Source organism: Melanaphis sacchari, unplaced genomic scaffold (genome assembly GCF_002803265.2).
Source record: "Melanaphis sacchari strain LSU unplaced genomic scaffold, SCAv2.0 Contig43_pilon_pilon, whole genome shotgun sequence".
Lineage (NCBI taxonomy): Eukaryota > Metazoa > Arthropoda > Insecta > Hemiptera > Aphididae > Melanaphis > Melanaphis sacchari.
This window is the reverse complement of record NW_020271284.1, coordinates 2710470-2730927: the sequence shown is the minus strand read 5'-3', so window position 1 is coordinate 2730927 and position 20458 is coordinate 2710470. Positions and strand designations below refer to the sequence as shown.

The following is a 20458-nucleotide window of genomic DNA, read 5'->3' as shown; positions in this document are numbered from 1 at the left end:
TTCAAATAAAATAAACCGTTCACAAAACTGAAATCGGAACCGTTCAAAATGTAAACGGTTTCGATCCCCGGATCTTGGTCATTTTTCTAACATTTTAAGCGAGAAATCTCGACGTGACGTTTTCATATCATAATATTCAAATACATCACGCAATACCGACGGTAAAGAAATAACAACAAACCGCGATCAGACGACGGCAGACCTGCGACGCATCGTCGCGGAAGTTATTACCACTCGCCAAATAAATTGAATTACATATATTATAGGTATGCAGTCGAATTCGCTTATAACCATGTCGTTTACAACGATATTCCGGGTAAAACGATTCCAAGCAATGTATTTGATTGGTTTTATATCTTATGTATTGTTACATTTTATAATCCGGATATAACGAAGTTCGGTCATAATGATCAGATTCTCTTGGTCCCTCGAATATCGTAATAAGCGAATTTGACTGTGTTATCCAACATTAAATTCATACGTTTCATAAAATATTATGTTTTATTTCATTATTGCGGTCTTGCGGTAACTATGGCGCTATCTGCACGACGCCCAACCCGTAAAGGCGGTCCGACAACAATAGGCGACAAACACCTTGAGCGGCGGCAGATTCTATACCGGCTTACGACGGAGCACGGTTTACGCCGCCGTCGCCGCCGCCGCCGACGGTCAGTACTCAGTTGCTACCCGATATTTGACAGTGTAACGAGCCCGCTTGAATAGTGACGAATTTCCATCGCACGTCAACGCGGTTTTTGATCATTTCGGTACATAGGTACTCACATCGTACGTGTTCTGTACGTCTTGACGTACCTGACCACTAACCACGGTATCACACCAAAACAAAATTATAAAAACGATACCTATCGTCGCACCACGCGCATTATACGTAGCTACACTCTGCGAGCTGTCCGCTCAGTGTTCGTCGGCCATCGTCCGGTCCGTCCGATCCACAATAATATATTTCCATAAATTATTATCATCCGCGACCCCCCTCGCACATTCGCGTGCGATTTAGGCAATAATAACATCGTTGTCGTAATATGGACGAGGGAACGTTGCACATGGCCAAAGCAATGGCTAGCATCAGCATCCACGAGGAGGAATTGTACTCGGTGGGGATCAAGTCCGATATGACAGTGGTCGGCAAGATCAAAATGCAGGACAAGCTGCAGGGCTTCAGGTATGATCATTTTTGTATGATTACTGATTATAGATTTGTATGCGCCAATCAAAAAAGTGTGTATGTTTAAAGGCAGTAGCTCTTCAAGCTACAGGTATCCGAACTTACACTCAGTTTACAATTAAGCCCGATTGAATAGGTATTTACAAATAATTACGAAATTAATATTATATAGTTTTTTCACGCTAAAAAGTACTACTGAATATTTCAGTTGGATGACCTTGTATTGAAACGGGGTTTTCGGGGAATGAAAGAGAGTACTTATACTCAAATACACATTTGCAGATAAATTTAAGACTTAACCTTTTCAATACGCGCATGAACCTTACTTTTTTTTTAAATTGACAACACCAAATTTTTCTACAGAATATTTTTTTTCGAAACAATTTTTGTATAAAAAGATTTTTTCTAATTAAAAAATTAGTTTAGTTAATACTATAGTTATAAGTTATAATATGTTGAAATTTTATATTTGTAAATAATCTGTTTTTGACGAAATTTTAACTATGTTCAACTTACACGTGAAAATCGAAAAACTATCTTCGGTATAGTTAAATACCTGTTTGTAGTCAGAGAAGACATAAATAAACACTTGTTTGTTTTTGTTATATACTGTCTTATTTGCCATTCATATACAACCAAAATAAGATACCTAAATATGAAGACAATGACAATTAGAAATATGTACACATTATGAATTTTAAATTAGGATTTATTTATTTGTATTTTACTACTATATATAGGTTTATCAAATAAATTGTTCAAAGTTTTCACCTTGATTTTCTAAACATGGTTCTAAACGTTCAAAAAAATGCTCTTGATGTGTCAGTGATTATCTAGTCTTCTCTAAAATTATTACATTTTGTTTTTTATATCTTCGACATTAATAAGCGCATCTGCATGTATAATAGTTTTAAAATGCTTCCATAAAAAAAAAATCTTATTGGGTCAAATCTAAAATCTCGTGGGCCGAGAAATTACTCCATGATTATCAATCCATCTGTTTTAGGAAAAATTGTATTTAAACATTGTCAAATAATTATGGCATTTTGTACTAGTGCTTCATCTTGTTGAAAATTCATATTTCCCTGCGTGACTATTGAAACATTTTCAAGCAATAACGGTAGTTGATAAACAAGAAAATCTAGATATCTTCTATCTGTAAGTGTTCCGTCATAAAAATAAGGAATTAAAAGTTGTTAACCTATTAATCTACAACATACATTTATGCCCTAGACTGTCTAAAATCATCTATGGTTTTGTTTATTTATTATACCATTACTTGTTAATTTAGATTCATCAGTTCACAAAACACGATTATTAAGTAATTTGTTGACATAAAATTGAACACTAAGCCATGCCAAAAATCGTAATCTCCGTTAAAAATCTCCAATTCGTAAAGTTAGACAAAAACGATTTTATACGGTTGATTTTGTTTTTATCTTCAACATTTTGTGTACTGCGCCAACTGGTATACCAATTTTTCGAAATACATATCTTATTGATAAACATGTGTAAGTCGTTACCTACAATGCAGTGTCTTCATCAAAATTATTAAGTCTAGGCTGCTGTCGTCTATTTTAATTGCTAGGAAGGAAATTGAATGTTTTCATTTAATCCGTGTTAAAGTCTAAGGATACTATTATGATTTGGATGAAACCTATTTGGATACCGATCTACGTACATTTAAGATGCTTGTCAAATACTACGGGTGTATTTGCCAAAAATCAAAATAAGTTCTAATTGTACACTGCTATTCATTTCAATAATTTTTTTACTAAGTAAAACAGTAATGTAGTATTAAAGTAATATAATAATACAAAAACTAAAAACTAAATACTATAAATAAATAATAATTGTTACAAGACTAGTTTAAAATTATTTTTTAATTATTACTGGTCAGTGAAAATAACTAATAAACATTTATAAATTTATAACGAGCCAGATTTATTATCTTAATATAGGCGAATGTCATGGAATTTATCGATAAGCCTCTTAAGTTAGATAAACTAGAGTAAATTAGTCTAGAAATGTAATTTTTTAAATAGGGTAAATTATGAATTAAACAAACGTTTATTTATGTCTCTGTCTACAAACAGGAATTTAACAATATCAAAGATATTATTTTGATTTTCGAGTGTAAGTTGAACACAGTAAACATTTTGTCAGAAACAAATTATTGGTGAATATTAAATTTTAACGTACTTTAACTTTGTAATTAGAAAAAAAAACTGTTATATAAAAATTGTTCAAAATAAAATACTCAATTTGAATCTGTGGAAAAAATGGTGTTGTCGTTTAAAAAAAAATAAGTTGTTTCGTACATGCACGTATCGAAATGATTAACAATTTGAAATTTATCTTAAATATGTATTTATGTATTTGGGTACTCTCTTTCATTCCCCAAAACTTCCATTTTAATACAATATCATCTAACTGAAATACTTAGTGGTACCGCTTAGCGTGAACATATACTGTATTATCTTAATATTTTGAGGTTTGTAAAATTGCTCTTAGTTTTAAAATCAAAGTAAACATTGACGTGTCTTCCAGTATAAATTATCAATTATTACTGTAACATTAGACCCTCGGTTACAATACAACCAAAAATTAGACCCAAGTTGGCAGATTTACGGTAACGTCTTAAGAGAACGCTTCACCTGCATTTTTTTTATCTCCATCATACAAATGTGTAACATTTCAAATCTTCACTTTACAGTTCACGTTTTAATATTAGAGAAATTCAACCTATTATGAAACTAAATGGTTAGAATTTAATCTGTGTTTGTATTTAAGTTTTACGAACACAAATCAATTTATTATCATTAAGAGTTAATAATTAACAAAATTCTATTAACTGTTTGAAAAAAAAATTAAACACCCCTTTCCATCTTGAAGAAAAAAACGGTTGTGAAGTCAATATCGCATATGAACTATATACTACACATAAGTATTTTATAATACAATATAATGTCACGAAGATGATGAATACTTAATTTTTAGCCTTGATAAAAAAAATGTAAATAAGATAATTTATTATTTTAAGAATGAGATAAAAATAATTTCAAAAATAGTCTCTATTATACGTGTTTTATGCGTATATGTATTTACTATTTATGTATAAATTCGTGGACTTCTTGTGATTTTATTATTTATTTTATACATTAATGAAAAAAATTTGTATTGTAAAACAAACCCCTATTTTCTTAATTCCTATATAATTCATAACTACATAAGTATTCTTAAATGTAGTTATAACATACAAACACAATAAAATTAGTTGTAAGACAATCAAAAATAACAAATCATTTCAATATTAAATCGTATTCCATATTGTAATATTAATTATAAACGGTAAGTCGTTATCAACTAAACAAATATTAACAAAATATTACAATAAATTATCTGGACACGAAAGGGATGTACATTTTACATATTATAATGTACACATGTCAATGGCTAATACTTAACGTACTTATAACTTAAATGTACGTGTTTATAGTTAAAATTATTTCGTCGGAAATGCCGAAACCTTGACACACATCTCGCAAAGCGACGTGAACCGGTCGTCTGTTTCTCTCAGCATACTCATAATAATAGTATTATATTATATTATATGATTTAATTATTATATTATTTTACTTGCGAGTTGAGCGATTGTGTCATTTTGTCACCAGGCGGCGAATTTCGCGCCATGTAATATACTTACTATAATAATAGTAGTCGTTCGGGGTTTTTGGACGCATCAATTGTCCGTGGCTTCAACCGACAGCTATATAGCGGGTGACTTCCTAAGGTTTCCTAGACCATTCGATTTTCAATGAGCTGTGCGATTGCGTACCGTCGTCGATCGATATAATATCTTGAATAATTATATCGTATCATAACGTCATTACTCAATATAGACGGTACTGTTGTGACGCAACTATTTATCATTAAAATATTATATGATAACAATATTTGGATGGTTATCGGTCGTCAAATTTAATATGGTTGGCATATTTATTAGCACACTCGAATTTTTCCCATTTTTTTTTTTTTTACTTTTAAAATTTAGACTCTAAGTTAACTTGTTGCAATAGATAGCTGTTCAAAAGTTACATAATACTTAAACTTATGTCGATAATTAAATAATCAAAACAATTTTATATTCTAATTTTCCATAGCTTTTTGGTACTTAAGAAGTAAGCTTGTAATCGGATAATACTATTAAATACACCGATCTATTTCACATGATAAAAGAAGTAATTTAAATACTACCATGCAATAAAAACACATGAATATTCAGTATTTCCTATAGGGTTTGAGAAACAATCCGTGAGCAGATACCAAAACATTTTAGGGAGTTTTGGACTATTTGTTCTCTTTTTGTATAATTATGAGGTAGCTTTAGGGAGAACTATGAATCCTATTTGAAACTAATTGCGCTTACGGCGTACAATATATTATTATGTAAATAAATATATTAACTCGGTGGAATGCTGCAACGATTTTACACGGTTATTATTGCGTGCGTAGGTAGTGTGCGTGGTTAAAATCTCAAATGATGATGACGGCGCAGACGTCTTTATGATCACCATTGATAATCCACACCGCAGAGGTATAACTTCACATTACGACGATGAAAAAATAGATAATATAATATTAGGCTGGTTTACGCGAGAATATTATGTTTTACAAATTTCACGGTTCGTTTATTCGTTGTTTTTATTTATTTTTATTTTTTTGTCTAATCCATTAAACCCGTATTCGTCAGAAGCACGCCAGCTAGAGTATACCTACTATTACACGAACAATATAAATATTAATGAACATACGTTATGTTACCAATTGCCGACCGCTGTATTGCCGTGAAAATACTTAAATTACTCGTATTGTCTATAAGTTATTGCGCGTCGTAAACTAATTACAACAATATTCGCGTCATTTTAGATTTAACAGACACCTATGTACAACTGCATGAAACAACGTTTTGAACTCAAAATGTACAATATACGAGTTTTAGCGTAGCAGTAATTATTAATGATTATCTGATAAATAGGGCCCGAATTTAAATTCTCTTGACAAATTATCTAAATTGTTTCAATGGGCACACGACCGAGAGGAACACGTAGATTTTACTTTGGACATTTTTATCACTTTTTAGTTTTTATCTTAACTAAACTAACAATAATATGAAATTAATCATTTCAGTTCCAGTAAGATACCATGTCTGATGATTGCTGTAGGTAAAGACATCATCGGATTCATAAACAGTACATTGACATTGGATACGTATAGAAAATACCTAAAAATTATTAAAACAATATATTTTGATATAACGAATAATTAATTCCCTAATTTAAATAACTTGAACATCGTATAATATTGCATTAATACATATTAAAAATTAATCAAATTACCTAAAAATGCTAAGAAATTCTATAAATATGGAAAAAACAGCAAAACTGAAAAATATAAAGTTTGACCTTTATTGTAATATTTGTTACTTACTTACATGAAACAAATTATGAACTTTAAATGCTTTATTTTATTGCACTCAAAGAATAAAATCATTGCATTAAAATCTTATACTTATAAGTAATAAAATTATCAGATCTAAAGCGAATTCAATACTACGCTCTTTATATCTCGGTTTCAGTACAACATGATTTATTTAAAGTACACAAGAGTAGCTCTTCTTATAAATATATCAGATTTTTTAGTTATTTCCTCTATTTTACACAACATATTTTCAAAATCTGATCTTGGTACTGATAAAAATTATGAAAATAACTTAGAACATCAAAATTGAATTATTTACTTTTAATTTTTCTAATAATAACATACCATTATAACATTTTCTACTTTGCAAACTTGGATGAACCCTTCATATTTATTTTACGTTTTAGTACAATTTCCACTTTCCTTCATTAGTAACCGATGTTTATTTTTGAAAAAAATCTCACATCGTATGAATACGTATGTGAAACGCGAAAAAGCTATCTCGTCTGAAAATTCCTTATTTATTCCAATAAATTATTACAAAAATATTGTAATTAAAACAAAAGCATAATATTATAATTTCGTGTAGTAATGAATATACAAATTTATGATAAATAAAGCATGTAATATATGAATTAATTATTATTTATTATATAGCCTAAGGTACAATCGGGATTCTCATTTTTTTTTTTTTTGCATGCAATTTAGATACATTGTATCTATAAATGAATATATTTTTATAAATCCTATCAAGAAATTTTTAATTTATTTGTTGCACCTTATAATATATGACACGTATAAATATCATTATTAATAAATGCAATGTTATATTAACAATGATAATATTGTATGGGATGTTATTAGAGCATGTGCCTAATATATACGTGCAGTACTGCAATCAGTGCAATCTAATTTTGACTGTTACAGTGTGTTTCGGGTCATTGCGCGATCACAAAATCAAGGTTTGCTATCTTCTAGGTCATAAACCAAGGGGATAAAAAAATAATAATAATAATAACTGCTTTGGGGCAACTATAGTACGTCAACCGCGTCAGTCCGACGACCCTGTAAATACAAGTTTTTAAGAAATTAATGCAAATTGATGAGATTCTAGTCGATGATAATGATTGATTTAACCACGTTAAATGATTATTATTTTTAATAAAACAAATTGTGTAACCTTTTTTTTTTTTTTTATTCTTGCCCGTTAAATTCAATAAAAGTCGTGACGTAAATCGCGGCACGACGCAAGCCCCAACACATTCTTGACGAATTTCAATTATTTTGCACTCAGTATCAAAATACAACAGTTTTGCTGCTATTTACGAAAACCTCTCTACTACCGTTTCATATTAAAAATATATATATATATATATTTATATATAATATATACCAATAATGTTCGATACCTTGGCAGTTAACACAAAATACCTCAACTTAAATAGTTTTGAGTAAATTTGATTTTTTAATTAAATACATGCACCCGAATAGTTAGTTTTAATAAAAATTAAATTAAAATATTTTTATATTAATTATATAACTGAATGCTTACTGTTTCTTATATAAGCCATTTAATTAAATTTCAACCTGCAAATACTAAAAACTGAACTTATAGCTATAGAATTTGAATAATATAACCACCATTTTTAATTGTTTATTTGTGTCTCATTTTACAATTACAAGTCGAATATCAATTAATTAATAATTGTGTAACAAAATCAATAGGTACCAAATAAATAATTAAGATTATGGCTAATAAAATAAATGACCAACAATCTATATTTCCGGCATTTTATAATTGTTTGTACGTTGTGAGAGTCATCCAGTTGAGAGCAATAATGTTTATAAGCCTCAAATCAAAATGAAGTACACTTGATTTCTTATGTTAGGTTGTAAAAGAAACGTAATACAACTACGCAACAAAGTAGGTTTTCAAAATGTGGTGTTAAAATTTTATTTTCAACCACAAAAATTAAACCAACAAAAGTTTGTTATATATACGAGTAGGTATAACAAAAACGTTGGTTAGTTATTTCTTCTTGGTGGAAATCTATAGCTTTTTGTAAATCTAAAAATTATGGCTATCGACCAGTAACCACAAAATCCGTGCTCAGAAAAACAGAATTTCGAGTTGAGGCAGTTTTATATTAAGGGTGCGCGAATTTTACGCGGGTTTCGATTACTACTACGATATATAATACACGGACTCCTTGAAAACGATATTTTCGATCATCTATCATATTATGATTATATTTTAAAGGCACAATAACATGCGACCGGGAAGCGTATAGTGTGTGGTACTGAAAAAAAGTAGGTAATCGTTTACACGTGATATAAATTACAATACAATATGCGCTAGTAGTGCTCTTAACATTCTAATAAAATATCGGCTCTCATGGACGACCACTATTTATTATTATTTTTTTTTCTCGAGACCGACTGCTATTATATACTCTTGGTAAAATAACGCAACAGCCCAGGCAGAGAATGAAATTCGCTTTGGAATGAAATTCGTGACTACATACCGTCTAATATCAATCTGTACCTACACGGGTAGGTATTATATATTTGTACATACCACACATATTTTACGCGTACATTTCATGAGGCATATATACATAATAATATTATATACATGATGGAGGAGCAGCAGCAGACGCATTTGCAAGTTAGCAAGTTACGATAAGGGGTCAAGTGCACGCGCTGAGTAACATATTCAGGTCGTCCACCGGGACTAATTAAACGTCAATGCGAATGCCTATTGGTTATTTATTATGTTTACAGGGTGATTCATCAAATATACTAACCCTCATTTTTTCCTTTCATAATTAAATTAATCAAACTCTGATCAATGAAATTTTAAAATAAACTTAAAGAATATTATTCGTTAAATAATTTACTGTAAAAAAAAGCTGTTCGTTTGGAAAATAGAAATTTGTACCTCTACAAGATACTTCTCAAGTAAAACAAAAAAACTTAATAACTTAAAAATCTAAAAATCAAATTTTAATTGACTTTATTTGCTGAAAAAAAAGGGTTAGCATGCCTGATAAATCACTCTGTATATACAGGGCGTTTCGTCGTGCTGTGGTCAATAATTGTCATCGCATCTAGTTATTAATAACTTTTTAGGTTCTGAGTGAACTTATAAGCTTTGAACGTCACGTTGTTTTTTTCATGTCTGATGATGATATTTATCGTTATTAATTTTTGATGTGAATGGTAGACTTTAGGTTATTTTTTTATTGTATATCGCGTTTATATATTATGATAATGTAAAAGAAAAAACAATGAAAAATCACTTCAATCTATGACACACCCTTTTTTTTTTTTTTATATATATTATCGATTTCTGTTGTAATCTAAAAAGTATCGATGCTAAACATTTAAAATTCTTCGGAGTTATTTCTTATAGCTACATTGCTATATATAAAAATATACAAGAATGAATTTTAATAAAAAAAAAAAAAAAAAAAAATGAATAAACAACAGTAACCTTTTTCTTTAATATATTTTTGGAACATCAATTCGAAAAATTATTACTATTTGTTAAGGATTCGTAATATTATTATTGAATGTGTAATACTGATTGACCAATTGATCCAAATAATTTAAATTAAATTACAAACTATATAATTTTCATTAGACGGATGTGTACAGTTAAGAATTTGTGGTACAAGTCATCCTGTATATTATTATATAATAGCCGCAAGTCTTAGACTAGATAGCCTTGTAGTGTGCGATACTGCGTCGTGGTACTTTATGTCCGGTTTCAATATTATATTTTGACATTCCTCCGCCGAACAAAGATGAAAAAATAATGAAAAACCTATCAAACACGAAATAAGCACATTCTTACAAAAAAAAGGCCGATTCGATAGTAGTGCCAAAAAAAAATGTTAATAGGTTTTTTTTAATTTTCGGCTTAGCTACATGCAATACAACAATTATAACAATTAAGCACGTGTCGAACCGCAATGTGATTGGAATCCCAAAATATTTTGCGTGACCTGACCGAGCACGACAAACTTATACAAAAACATTAAAACCAGCACTTAAATTGAAAAAAACTGAAAAAAAACTCAATTCACAATTTAATAAGTTTATTCAAACTTCTCAAGTGCAAATTCATTTAACTTAACATTTATGATATTATGTACAAAGTATATATATGGTTTTGCGGATTGTGTACAATATACGAATTTGAGAAATTCTAATCTGTGAGTGCTTTTTGTTTTGCTCTCATCTTAAAATAACAGTTCGTCGAAGGATGAACGTGGATGAATATTATTGCTACAATAAATGTAAAAGCAATGATAAATCATCGCGTTCAAAAAAAGTTTTGAGTCAAGTTTAGCTAGTGCTCATAAAAAGATGTACGCATAGAGGTTTTAAAACTTACTGAATATTATTATTATGGTATTATGGCATGAGTATATATTATATAGCTATATAAGGAAATATCTTCTATATTCAAATTCCAAGTCCATATTAGAGTATGTAATAGTATAATATACTTATACTGTAATATATTACTACTCTGTATATTATTGAGAAACGATTTTTAATCATTCTTAATGTAAACAAACTTTACGTATTATTTATTTTATCCTGACAACATTTTTAGAAAACATTTTACTATAATGATTCATAAAATTTAAAAAGACATCCATTTTTATTGTATACGTAAAAAATTAATAGCTAATACTTAACTAGGTTAAGAGTTCGATAGCATATAATAATAGGTAACAATAAAATTGGTTTCGTAGTTATATTATTTAATGACTAATGATCATGTATGTATAATCGAATTACCTAGAGCAATAATAACCCATTGATAAACTTTATCTAAACATTCTTAACATAATTTTTTAATAAGCCATTGGAAATTCTAAATAATATTATAAACGTATTATTACCATTTACTCTTCGAAATTTGGGCTTTATTTAACGACAGTATTATAAGACACAACTCACTCACACGAAGACTTATACAGTTAAAGCTTATCAAAATAAAATACTTCGACCGCTCTATTATGATCACAGATCACTTAATTCATTTATTTATACCATGTTCTTATTTAATATGACATATAATTTATACATGTATCTACTTGACCATTGATTTTTACGCTATTAAATTGTTTCTTACTTGGAATAAACCTTGACCAATCCTATAAATAAATATAAACGATTTTTTACATTTTGATTTTGACTCCAAAATAATAAAGATAAACATTTTTTCAAAAACCGTTTCTAAATAAAACGTATGTTCAACGACAATAACGAATTTCATACATACCTATCTATTACTATACAAAATAACTAACGAGCATAATAAACGTTTCAATAATGTATTATAAGGGTCATAAAAAAAAATCAACTATAACCTTTAAATGGAAATGTTCAACAAAAATTAATTGGCTATAAAAATAATATTCTGCGTGGTAAAAATGTTAATTAAATAAGAAAATATTATTTTACCACACAGTGGAGATTTGAAATGGTTAAAGCGGAATTTGAATTTGGCTAAATCGAAAATTAATAAGATCATAAATTACGTCTAACGTTCATACGAGATTGAATCTATATGGATAAAATAAAACTGTTCAATATATTATATAGAAAAGAAATTCGTTATTGAATATTATAAAATTTAACTTGGCATATTAAATGTTTTCATTAAAACTCAATGTATAGAGAAGTTTATTATAAAAATGAGATTTTATCTACATAATCAACTAGATAAAAATGTATTTTAATTAAAAAAATTATGCAAATTATGAAAATACACTTGCACTCGTCCATCAAAATATAAATACCGGAATTAAGTATTTTATGAACAGCTCCCTACTCAATATGATAATTAACATCAAAAATAATTCAAATTTATTCAAAAAATGTAGTTTTTTCTACCACCAACTCTGCTGTTTATAAAACACAACGGATATATTTAAAAATTACATTAATTCGACGTGGAACTTGTGCTTAGGGTAAATATGAAATCACCGAAAAAACGTCTCTATCGTTTGAATGTGATTTTTATGTGTTTGATAACGATTGAACTTTAGCAAATTATTTATTCCAAAAACAATTCCAAATGTATTACATTTTATTTAAAAATTATTATCTGGCGATTAAACGATCAACCCATATCATAATATTAAACGATCATAGAGTGTAGTGGGCCGTGTAGCAGTGTGTATAATTTAGTGGCTGTTGCTATAAACCCAATCGAGTTTGCAATAAAATGCGTACAAAGAATGTCCGATTTCCATTGTCCGCTCGTTGCCGCTGGTCAAATCTTATTTGAATCATTTCCGAGACAAGGCTACTCGTGTATATAAAGGACTCTATTGGTACATATTGCCGGATTGACGTGCAAATGAATTCTTTCAGCGGCATGAAATGAAAATATCTCAGACGACTTGACTTTGGAATATTTCTATATTGTTTTCGTCCTAAATGTCCTTTAGATCTGATTTAATGACAAGGACGGCCTTGTCTGCACGTTATTCGGCACACTTGAATATACTCTATACACTAGTTGGCACTGCATTACTTATGACACCACGTAAATCGATCAAACATGCACGTAAATGCTTAAAATCGATACTAACCCTATAAATTTACAACACTGTATACCAATGGGTTCTAGTATAAGATTGCTGCGAACGAAATAGATGGAAAAAAACCATTTCACAAGATTTTTTTCGTGTGAGTCAACGTCAATACGTACTTAATCAAATTAACATATTAAAACGTATGAAATATTATTATAACGCATGTATATATATATATATATATATATATATATATATATCAAAGTATTCCCTACAATTGATCAATAAAATATATACAACAAATCGAAATGTCGCACAGAATTTAATAATTATAATTTACGCGTAACAAACATATCGATATCGTTTTTATCATAACATCGACGATAAATGATCATGAGGTTAAATTTCGTACAATTGCACAGGATTTATCACGATGATATCTGACATAACATGTCAATTAAATATTATTTAATTGTAATTTTAATGTAAAATTGTCTTCATGATACACCGTATATATTTTGATTGGCTTGTGGTCCAACTTAAACCTCAACAAATAAAATATATTTAAATTTAAATTTAAATTTTTAATAGTTTACGTATTGTACACATTTTTATTACAGATTGTATAAATATATATTCTTGTTTGTTCTAATAAAAAATAAATACATTTGTTATTTAAATAAATGTTGCAAGATGAAGTAGAAAAAAAATAATACAGTGGACATAATAGCCACTATAATTGAGATTTTTGAAAAAATGTATTAGTGAGGTCATTATTAATTATACTATTTTAAATATGAAATAAATCTATTCTATGTTTGTATATTTTTACGAAGAGATTCGGAATCCAATCAAATATATTATTTCGAGACAAATAACAATAAAATTTAAAATATTATGAAACAAAAAATTATGTCTAATCTATACAGTATATACAATTGGTCGAAGCTAGAATAATTATACATGGTTTTTGATGTTATTTATAAAAACAGAAAATGAATTTTCGAAAATGAATATTGGAACTTATTAGTTATCATTATTACGAAGCTTGTCAAAATAAAAACCATATTGTACATGGACAACGCGGCCCGCTCATTATAAATGAATTATAATATTATAGATATTAGTAATTATTACAATATGTATACCTATACGTATTTACAAAATGTAAAACCAAATCCTGCTTAATCAAAATCCACTGACATTGAAATGGTGATCGACGGGTCCCCTCTACTTATGACAAAAGGGAACTTTTTTCTCAAGGCCGGCGCCGAAAGTTATTATATTGTATTATGTCATCGTATCACATACACTTTAGGACGCGTGCAACGCATACAATATTATTATGTTTTCCAGCTATCACGAGCACCCCACGAGGCTATTGATTCGGTCTGATATTCATGTAATATTATATTATACTATACGCCTATACATCATTACAATAATATGGCTCTGGATCATAAATCGTTCGGCAACTGCTGAACTGCAATGTACACACAATATTTGTGTGTGTGATGCAAACAATATATGACACATCGTATATTTATAATATTATTATAATATGCTGTTTACCCGCATTATTATCATTAGTTATAACTTATAACGATACTGTCGTATTGCATGAATCGAGAGATCGTATATTGTAATATGTATATTTATTGTGAATATGTCTGTATAGATACTTACGTTGTTTTTGTCGATGAATAGACTCACGACCCGTGTGTCAAGACCACCGCAGTTATACGCTTAAAAAATAATATTATAAAAAACGTTTTCAATGGTGTAACACATACAGTCAAAAAAAATAATAATAATAATAAATCCCGCGTACTTGCATATATATATATATATATATATAAACGGGTTAGCTTTTCTTTACATTATATCGTATAGTATCTACTATCTACATTGTTACTTATTATAAAATTATTATAATAAAATATTATTATTGTCAGTCATCAGCCATCATATCCAATATTGGTATATGATACGCAGTCAAATAATTAGAACTACAAGCACATACATGCACCTAAAGTCCAAATCTCTAGTTACAATCCCTATTAAAAATCTACCTAACGATTACAATATATTTATTGAAATGTAAAAATAGTATGGCTAATGATGGGCCATAAGACGTATACCTAGGTAGTAAATACCATGGTAACATAACTGCAGTTATGTTCATAATTCACGTTTAGTTTTAACATGATGATTCAAATTTAAAACATAAAATTTAAAGTCTTAAATTTCTTGGTGTAAAAGTCTTCAAAAATATTAAATTGAAATGAATAGTTAAGAAACGTAAAATTTTAGTTAAAAAATTATGATGATTCGCTTTCATTGTGATATTATTTTATTTCACCCATCAAACAATTAACGAGAAATGTATGCAAATGCCACTATCCATAATAGTGTATTAGGTATAATTAAATTAACTAAACAAAAATCCATATTAAACGTACCCGCATGAACAATTATAATGATTAAGTTTTTTTTTTGTAGAGCTATTTATTACAACGATATTTTTGCCATTCTAATAGTTTTGTTAGAAGCGTACGCTACCTATAAAAAAAAACTGTAGGTATCTAAAGATATTGTTTCATCATATTTACACTTTATTGTAGTATATTATTCAATTATTGTATGCGATATATAATAATACAACATTTACTGTTCGGCTCGACTCAACATTCGTCTGTAATCACATTATCTCCATACTTAATTGACCGTTGAAAATCTTTTGTATACCTATATGCGTATAACTAAATATATGCAAACATGCAGTAGGTACTTACATCAATGTTTCATTTATTTACCAACGACAGTAATAAAAGGCCGTCTGTTATACAAAACATAGTTACTGCATAATAGGTATTAGTATTATTTTTGGTTTCTATACGGTTTACGTAAACCGTGCGTGTAATAACTGTTTGAAAAATTACTGTCAACTTATAGGAAATTGACATTCCAAGGCTCACGTCAGATGCACACGAATCGATATTTTTACAATTTTAAAACTATATATCAATATGTATTAACTGTCCTTTCATAACTAGCTACGATTTGTGTACTTATTATACAAAGGTCTGACATTAACTAGTTAACAAGTTGTTTTTCTTAACTTGACTAGTAATGTATTAACTTGTAATACTTTAATAGTTAAAATATCCATTGTAATAATTAAGCTTCTTTTAGTAAATTTTAAAAATTATAAAATATATTGATACATAGTGTTAATATATTTTATAACTAATGCTTGAGTTGAGAAAGAACGCAGAAGGATTGAATCCCTCTTATTTTTAAAAAATAATTTAACGTACCTACCCCTTCTAATCAATAAGATGGCATTTAAATATTCAAGTACGCAAAGTTATTGTACACATTTCCATCCTTCTAATCTTTTTGCAGTTCAAGTACTATGTATTATAACTGTTTTTAAAACTAATAATTAATTTTTTTTTTTTTTTGTTTCTACAAATTAATAAATAACTATTCCTTGATTTAATCATTTAATCGATACAGATATGTATAATTACCTAAAATACTATAGCTACGGTGAAATAAGAAAGGATAAAATATAATTCATAAAAAAAGTGTTTTATTATTATTTAAAAAAAATTATTCATATGAAAATACAAATGAATAAACTACATTTTATCTAAGTTAATTTGGTATTTATATTTTTTATCCATATTAACTTTAAACTTTTGGTGTTTAACATTTATTATTTCCTGCCGATAAATCATGAACTTTCATAGTAGTGTTAACCAATTCACTTAACTAAATCAAGTTGCCAACTTTTACAGTAATTAAGTACTCCCACAACATAACTCCGAGGTCTTAATGTACACGATTCCTGCTTGATATACAGATGATTATTAGTTACTTATTTATGACATCTATTGTCCTATACGTTAAAAATTGTAATTTATAAATTTAACAATAAGTTTAGATAACCAAGTTAGGGAAATTTAAAAAAAAATGTAAAAAAAATATATTATTTCTTAATATTTAAGCTACGCTAAAAAAAAAAGTAACGATAGCTCATAATAGGTACATTTTATAAATAGTATTTATAAATATTCTTTTTTCATTCAAAATAGTTCGTGCGTGTAAAATAATTTACGATATATAATTATTATACATATTATCTACGATTTATAATATTATTATGTATCATTTAATTTGTGTAAATGTTATTACTTATTAATATTTTACTAGCTGCTATCCTGTAAGTTGTAACATAGCACTCACTCGCTGAAAATAATTTTTTCAATGAACTGTCAACTAAACTAATGACTTGCGTAGTTATTGTACTTACCCACTACCTAATATTACAATATTTGGAATGAAAAACACGAACAGACACTAATATCGTGCACACAGCTTTGAAACTGAAAATAATGTACCTACTCTGAAAATACGAATCTCAAGGATACCATATCATAATAAATTATAATATAAAGCTATCTATAATTAAAACAGTCTTAAAAAGGAATAATTATACTATTCTTATAGTGCTTATAAAAAGACATAAAAATTGTATATTATTTTACGAACGTGATATGCTAAATCTAAAATGATCCCGCCGTAAAACAAATGTGCATGCTCGCCGTCTACTTCCATAAAAAGGTTCTTTGTCTTGTTTATATATTTTAACGTACAAATAGTATTATAATTTTATTTTTTGTAGCGGCAACTTAATTAAAAAATATATACTCGCACTTTCCATATACAATCGATAGCCGTACGCTAATATAATTATTTAAAAAAACAAAAAACATCCAATAATCGAAAACCTGAAACCATTGTAGTGTCCAATTATTATATAAATAAATTAAGTTCAAAACAGAGCATAGTCCGGCACCCGAACTCAACCTACGCACTAAATAAAACATCATACCATTAATAATAACGAATTTGACGGTCGCTTAATCGTACTGCAGTCTGAAATTTGTAGTATTCCACAGTCAATTATGTTAGTCATTCGGTTTTGTATTTGAGATACTCGATGATGATTACACAGTTACACTATCTTCTTATACTTATGATACGGGACGCAATATATTATATTACAAAATATCAAAACAATAAAATTTAACACACAAACTAATCAACTATTATAGTCTGTAGGTTAATTTAAGAAAATTTTATAGATCATATATTAAGTATTAATCCATAAATAGATCTATTGCCTGATTGCCATAAGCCTATAACCTCTAATAAAATTTTCCAATTAAACTAAATGATCATATTTGTTTGAAGCGTTAAATCACAGGCATTTAAATAGTTCACCAATTTTCAGTACTTACGTGTTATTAAATTAACTAAGGAAAATTGTTCCTAAACCAATTTGTTTGAGAGTCAAACAATCATGAATGTTTTGAGCTCTATAATTTATAAAAAATACCTGAGCCTCATAATACAAGTAAGTGTATATGAAATTCAACATTTTTAATTTAATTTTCTAACTTGTTACTAATCAGTCAAAACTTCATCGGTTAAATTATATTTAAATCAAAAATAATTAATTTTAAAAATGAAAAAAATGCTATAATATCAGACTCCTTCAGTATCATTAATGAATAATTTAATTGTACCATGTTTAAGAGGACCTCACCACTTTTAACCCCTGAGATGACTGAGTCGAATGTTACATCACTATTTAAAATAATTATAAATGGTAAAAATATGTTTTATAATGATTTTAAGCTATGTAAAACTTTATTTGAAAATACTAATTTAGTTTATTTATTTTTCAAAATAATGAATGTTTCTTTTAAAAATATTTACAAATAAATGCATGATTAAAAATCCAATAATTTAATAACTTATGAGTAGATAGGTAGATAACCTACTCAGATTTTTAAACGTACATTTTATTGTGTATTGTATAAAATAAATAAACTATATTTACTTTTATTTAAAAATATTAATATTTTTAGAAAACTTTAAACAATTACATTTTAAATATATATATTATTTATGTAATATATAAATTCCAATAATTATTTTTTATTTGAACATTTATTTGCAACTTGTAAAGTACGTATTATATTTTTATAGAAGTAACACGATAGTCCGAAAAATTATGGTCTGCTAGTCTGCTTCAAAATTTGAATATACTTAAAAAAATTTAAAATATATTGCATTTAATTTGTTACTTGGTCGATCATATTGACTAATAAAAAAATAAATGTAAATTCTAACCACTGATTTCCGAATAAAATGAATATAAAGAATGTCACGGGAAAATAAACAATGAAAAAAAGTGCAAAAATTCGTATTCCTTCGGGCCGGATTTGAACCAGCGACCTATGGATGTCTGTTGATTTACCCAGCTACAGTCCACCGCTCTACCAACTGAGCTACCGAAGGCCATACTTCCTGCAGTTAAATTTGTAATATTTAAACGCTTTAAATCCGAGATAATATTGTTAAAACAATAATTTGTACGCTATCTAGCGGCAAAAGTTAATCATTATAAATCCGAAACAATTCAATAGGTATCGTTTATCATATCAAACCGTTAAAACTTGAACATATCTAATATTAGAAGTTAACAATAATAAAAAAAAAAAATAATTAATTACATCAGTAAAATCGTGAATACTACTTAATGCGTTTTAATATTATTATTATCTGTTATAAAAATTTTTAAATATATTATTTAAATTTAGATATTTACGTATTAATCAAATACCTGTAATTCAGTGTGTAAATTATGTTTCCACAAAAATTTAAGATATTATACCGCAACGTTATATGATTGCATATTTAATAATTAATATTATAATATACCTACCTATTTAATATTTAATATTTACATATTCCGACATTTTATCAGTACCTACTTGTTGTGCCACAAAGTTTATTGACGAATCAAAGATTTTCAGCTTTAAATGTAATCTGTTATTATTATTAAGTAAGAAGCTTACTATTACAAAAAAAACCTTTATTTATTTAATGATATATAATCGTACACATATAGACTTTTGACGAACGGATCAGTGATCTATTAGCTATTGACAAATCTCAAGTATCGTTGATTACCTCATACTTTCATTTAATTTCTCTTATCAAATCTTTTAAGTTTATTGAATACAGATAAATGAAATTGGTCAACCTAACAAAATTTAAAACGTAAATATACCTATAGGTAGATGTAGGTATGTCGAAAAATGATTATGCATAACAGCATAAATTAAGAACTTGGTTTAAATAGCAT

The 20458-nt window shown here is 27.9% G+C and overlaps 1 protein-coding gene and 1 non-coding gene across 2 annotated transcripts in view; one reads left to right on the top strand and one right to left on the bottom strand.

Annotated features, from left to right (window-relative positions):
* The first annotated feature begins 705 nt into the window (after positions 1–705).
* Positions 706–20458, top strand: part of LOC112597675 (NAD kinase-like) — a 59309-nt gene continuing 39556 nt past the window's right edge. The window contains exon 1 of the mRNA XM_025343826.1: positions 706–1183. Within this exon, the coding sequence (XP_025199611.1) occupies positions 1044–1183 (140 nt within the window). The 5' untranslated portion in view covers positions 706–1043. The remainder of the gene's footprint in view (positions 1184–20458) is intronic.
* On the bottom strand, positions 19518–19608 carry Trnay-gua. Its single transcript is given in 2 exon segments — positions 19518–19553; positions 19572–19608. It is a non-coding gene; the product is annotated as a tRNA-Tyr (tRNA).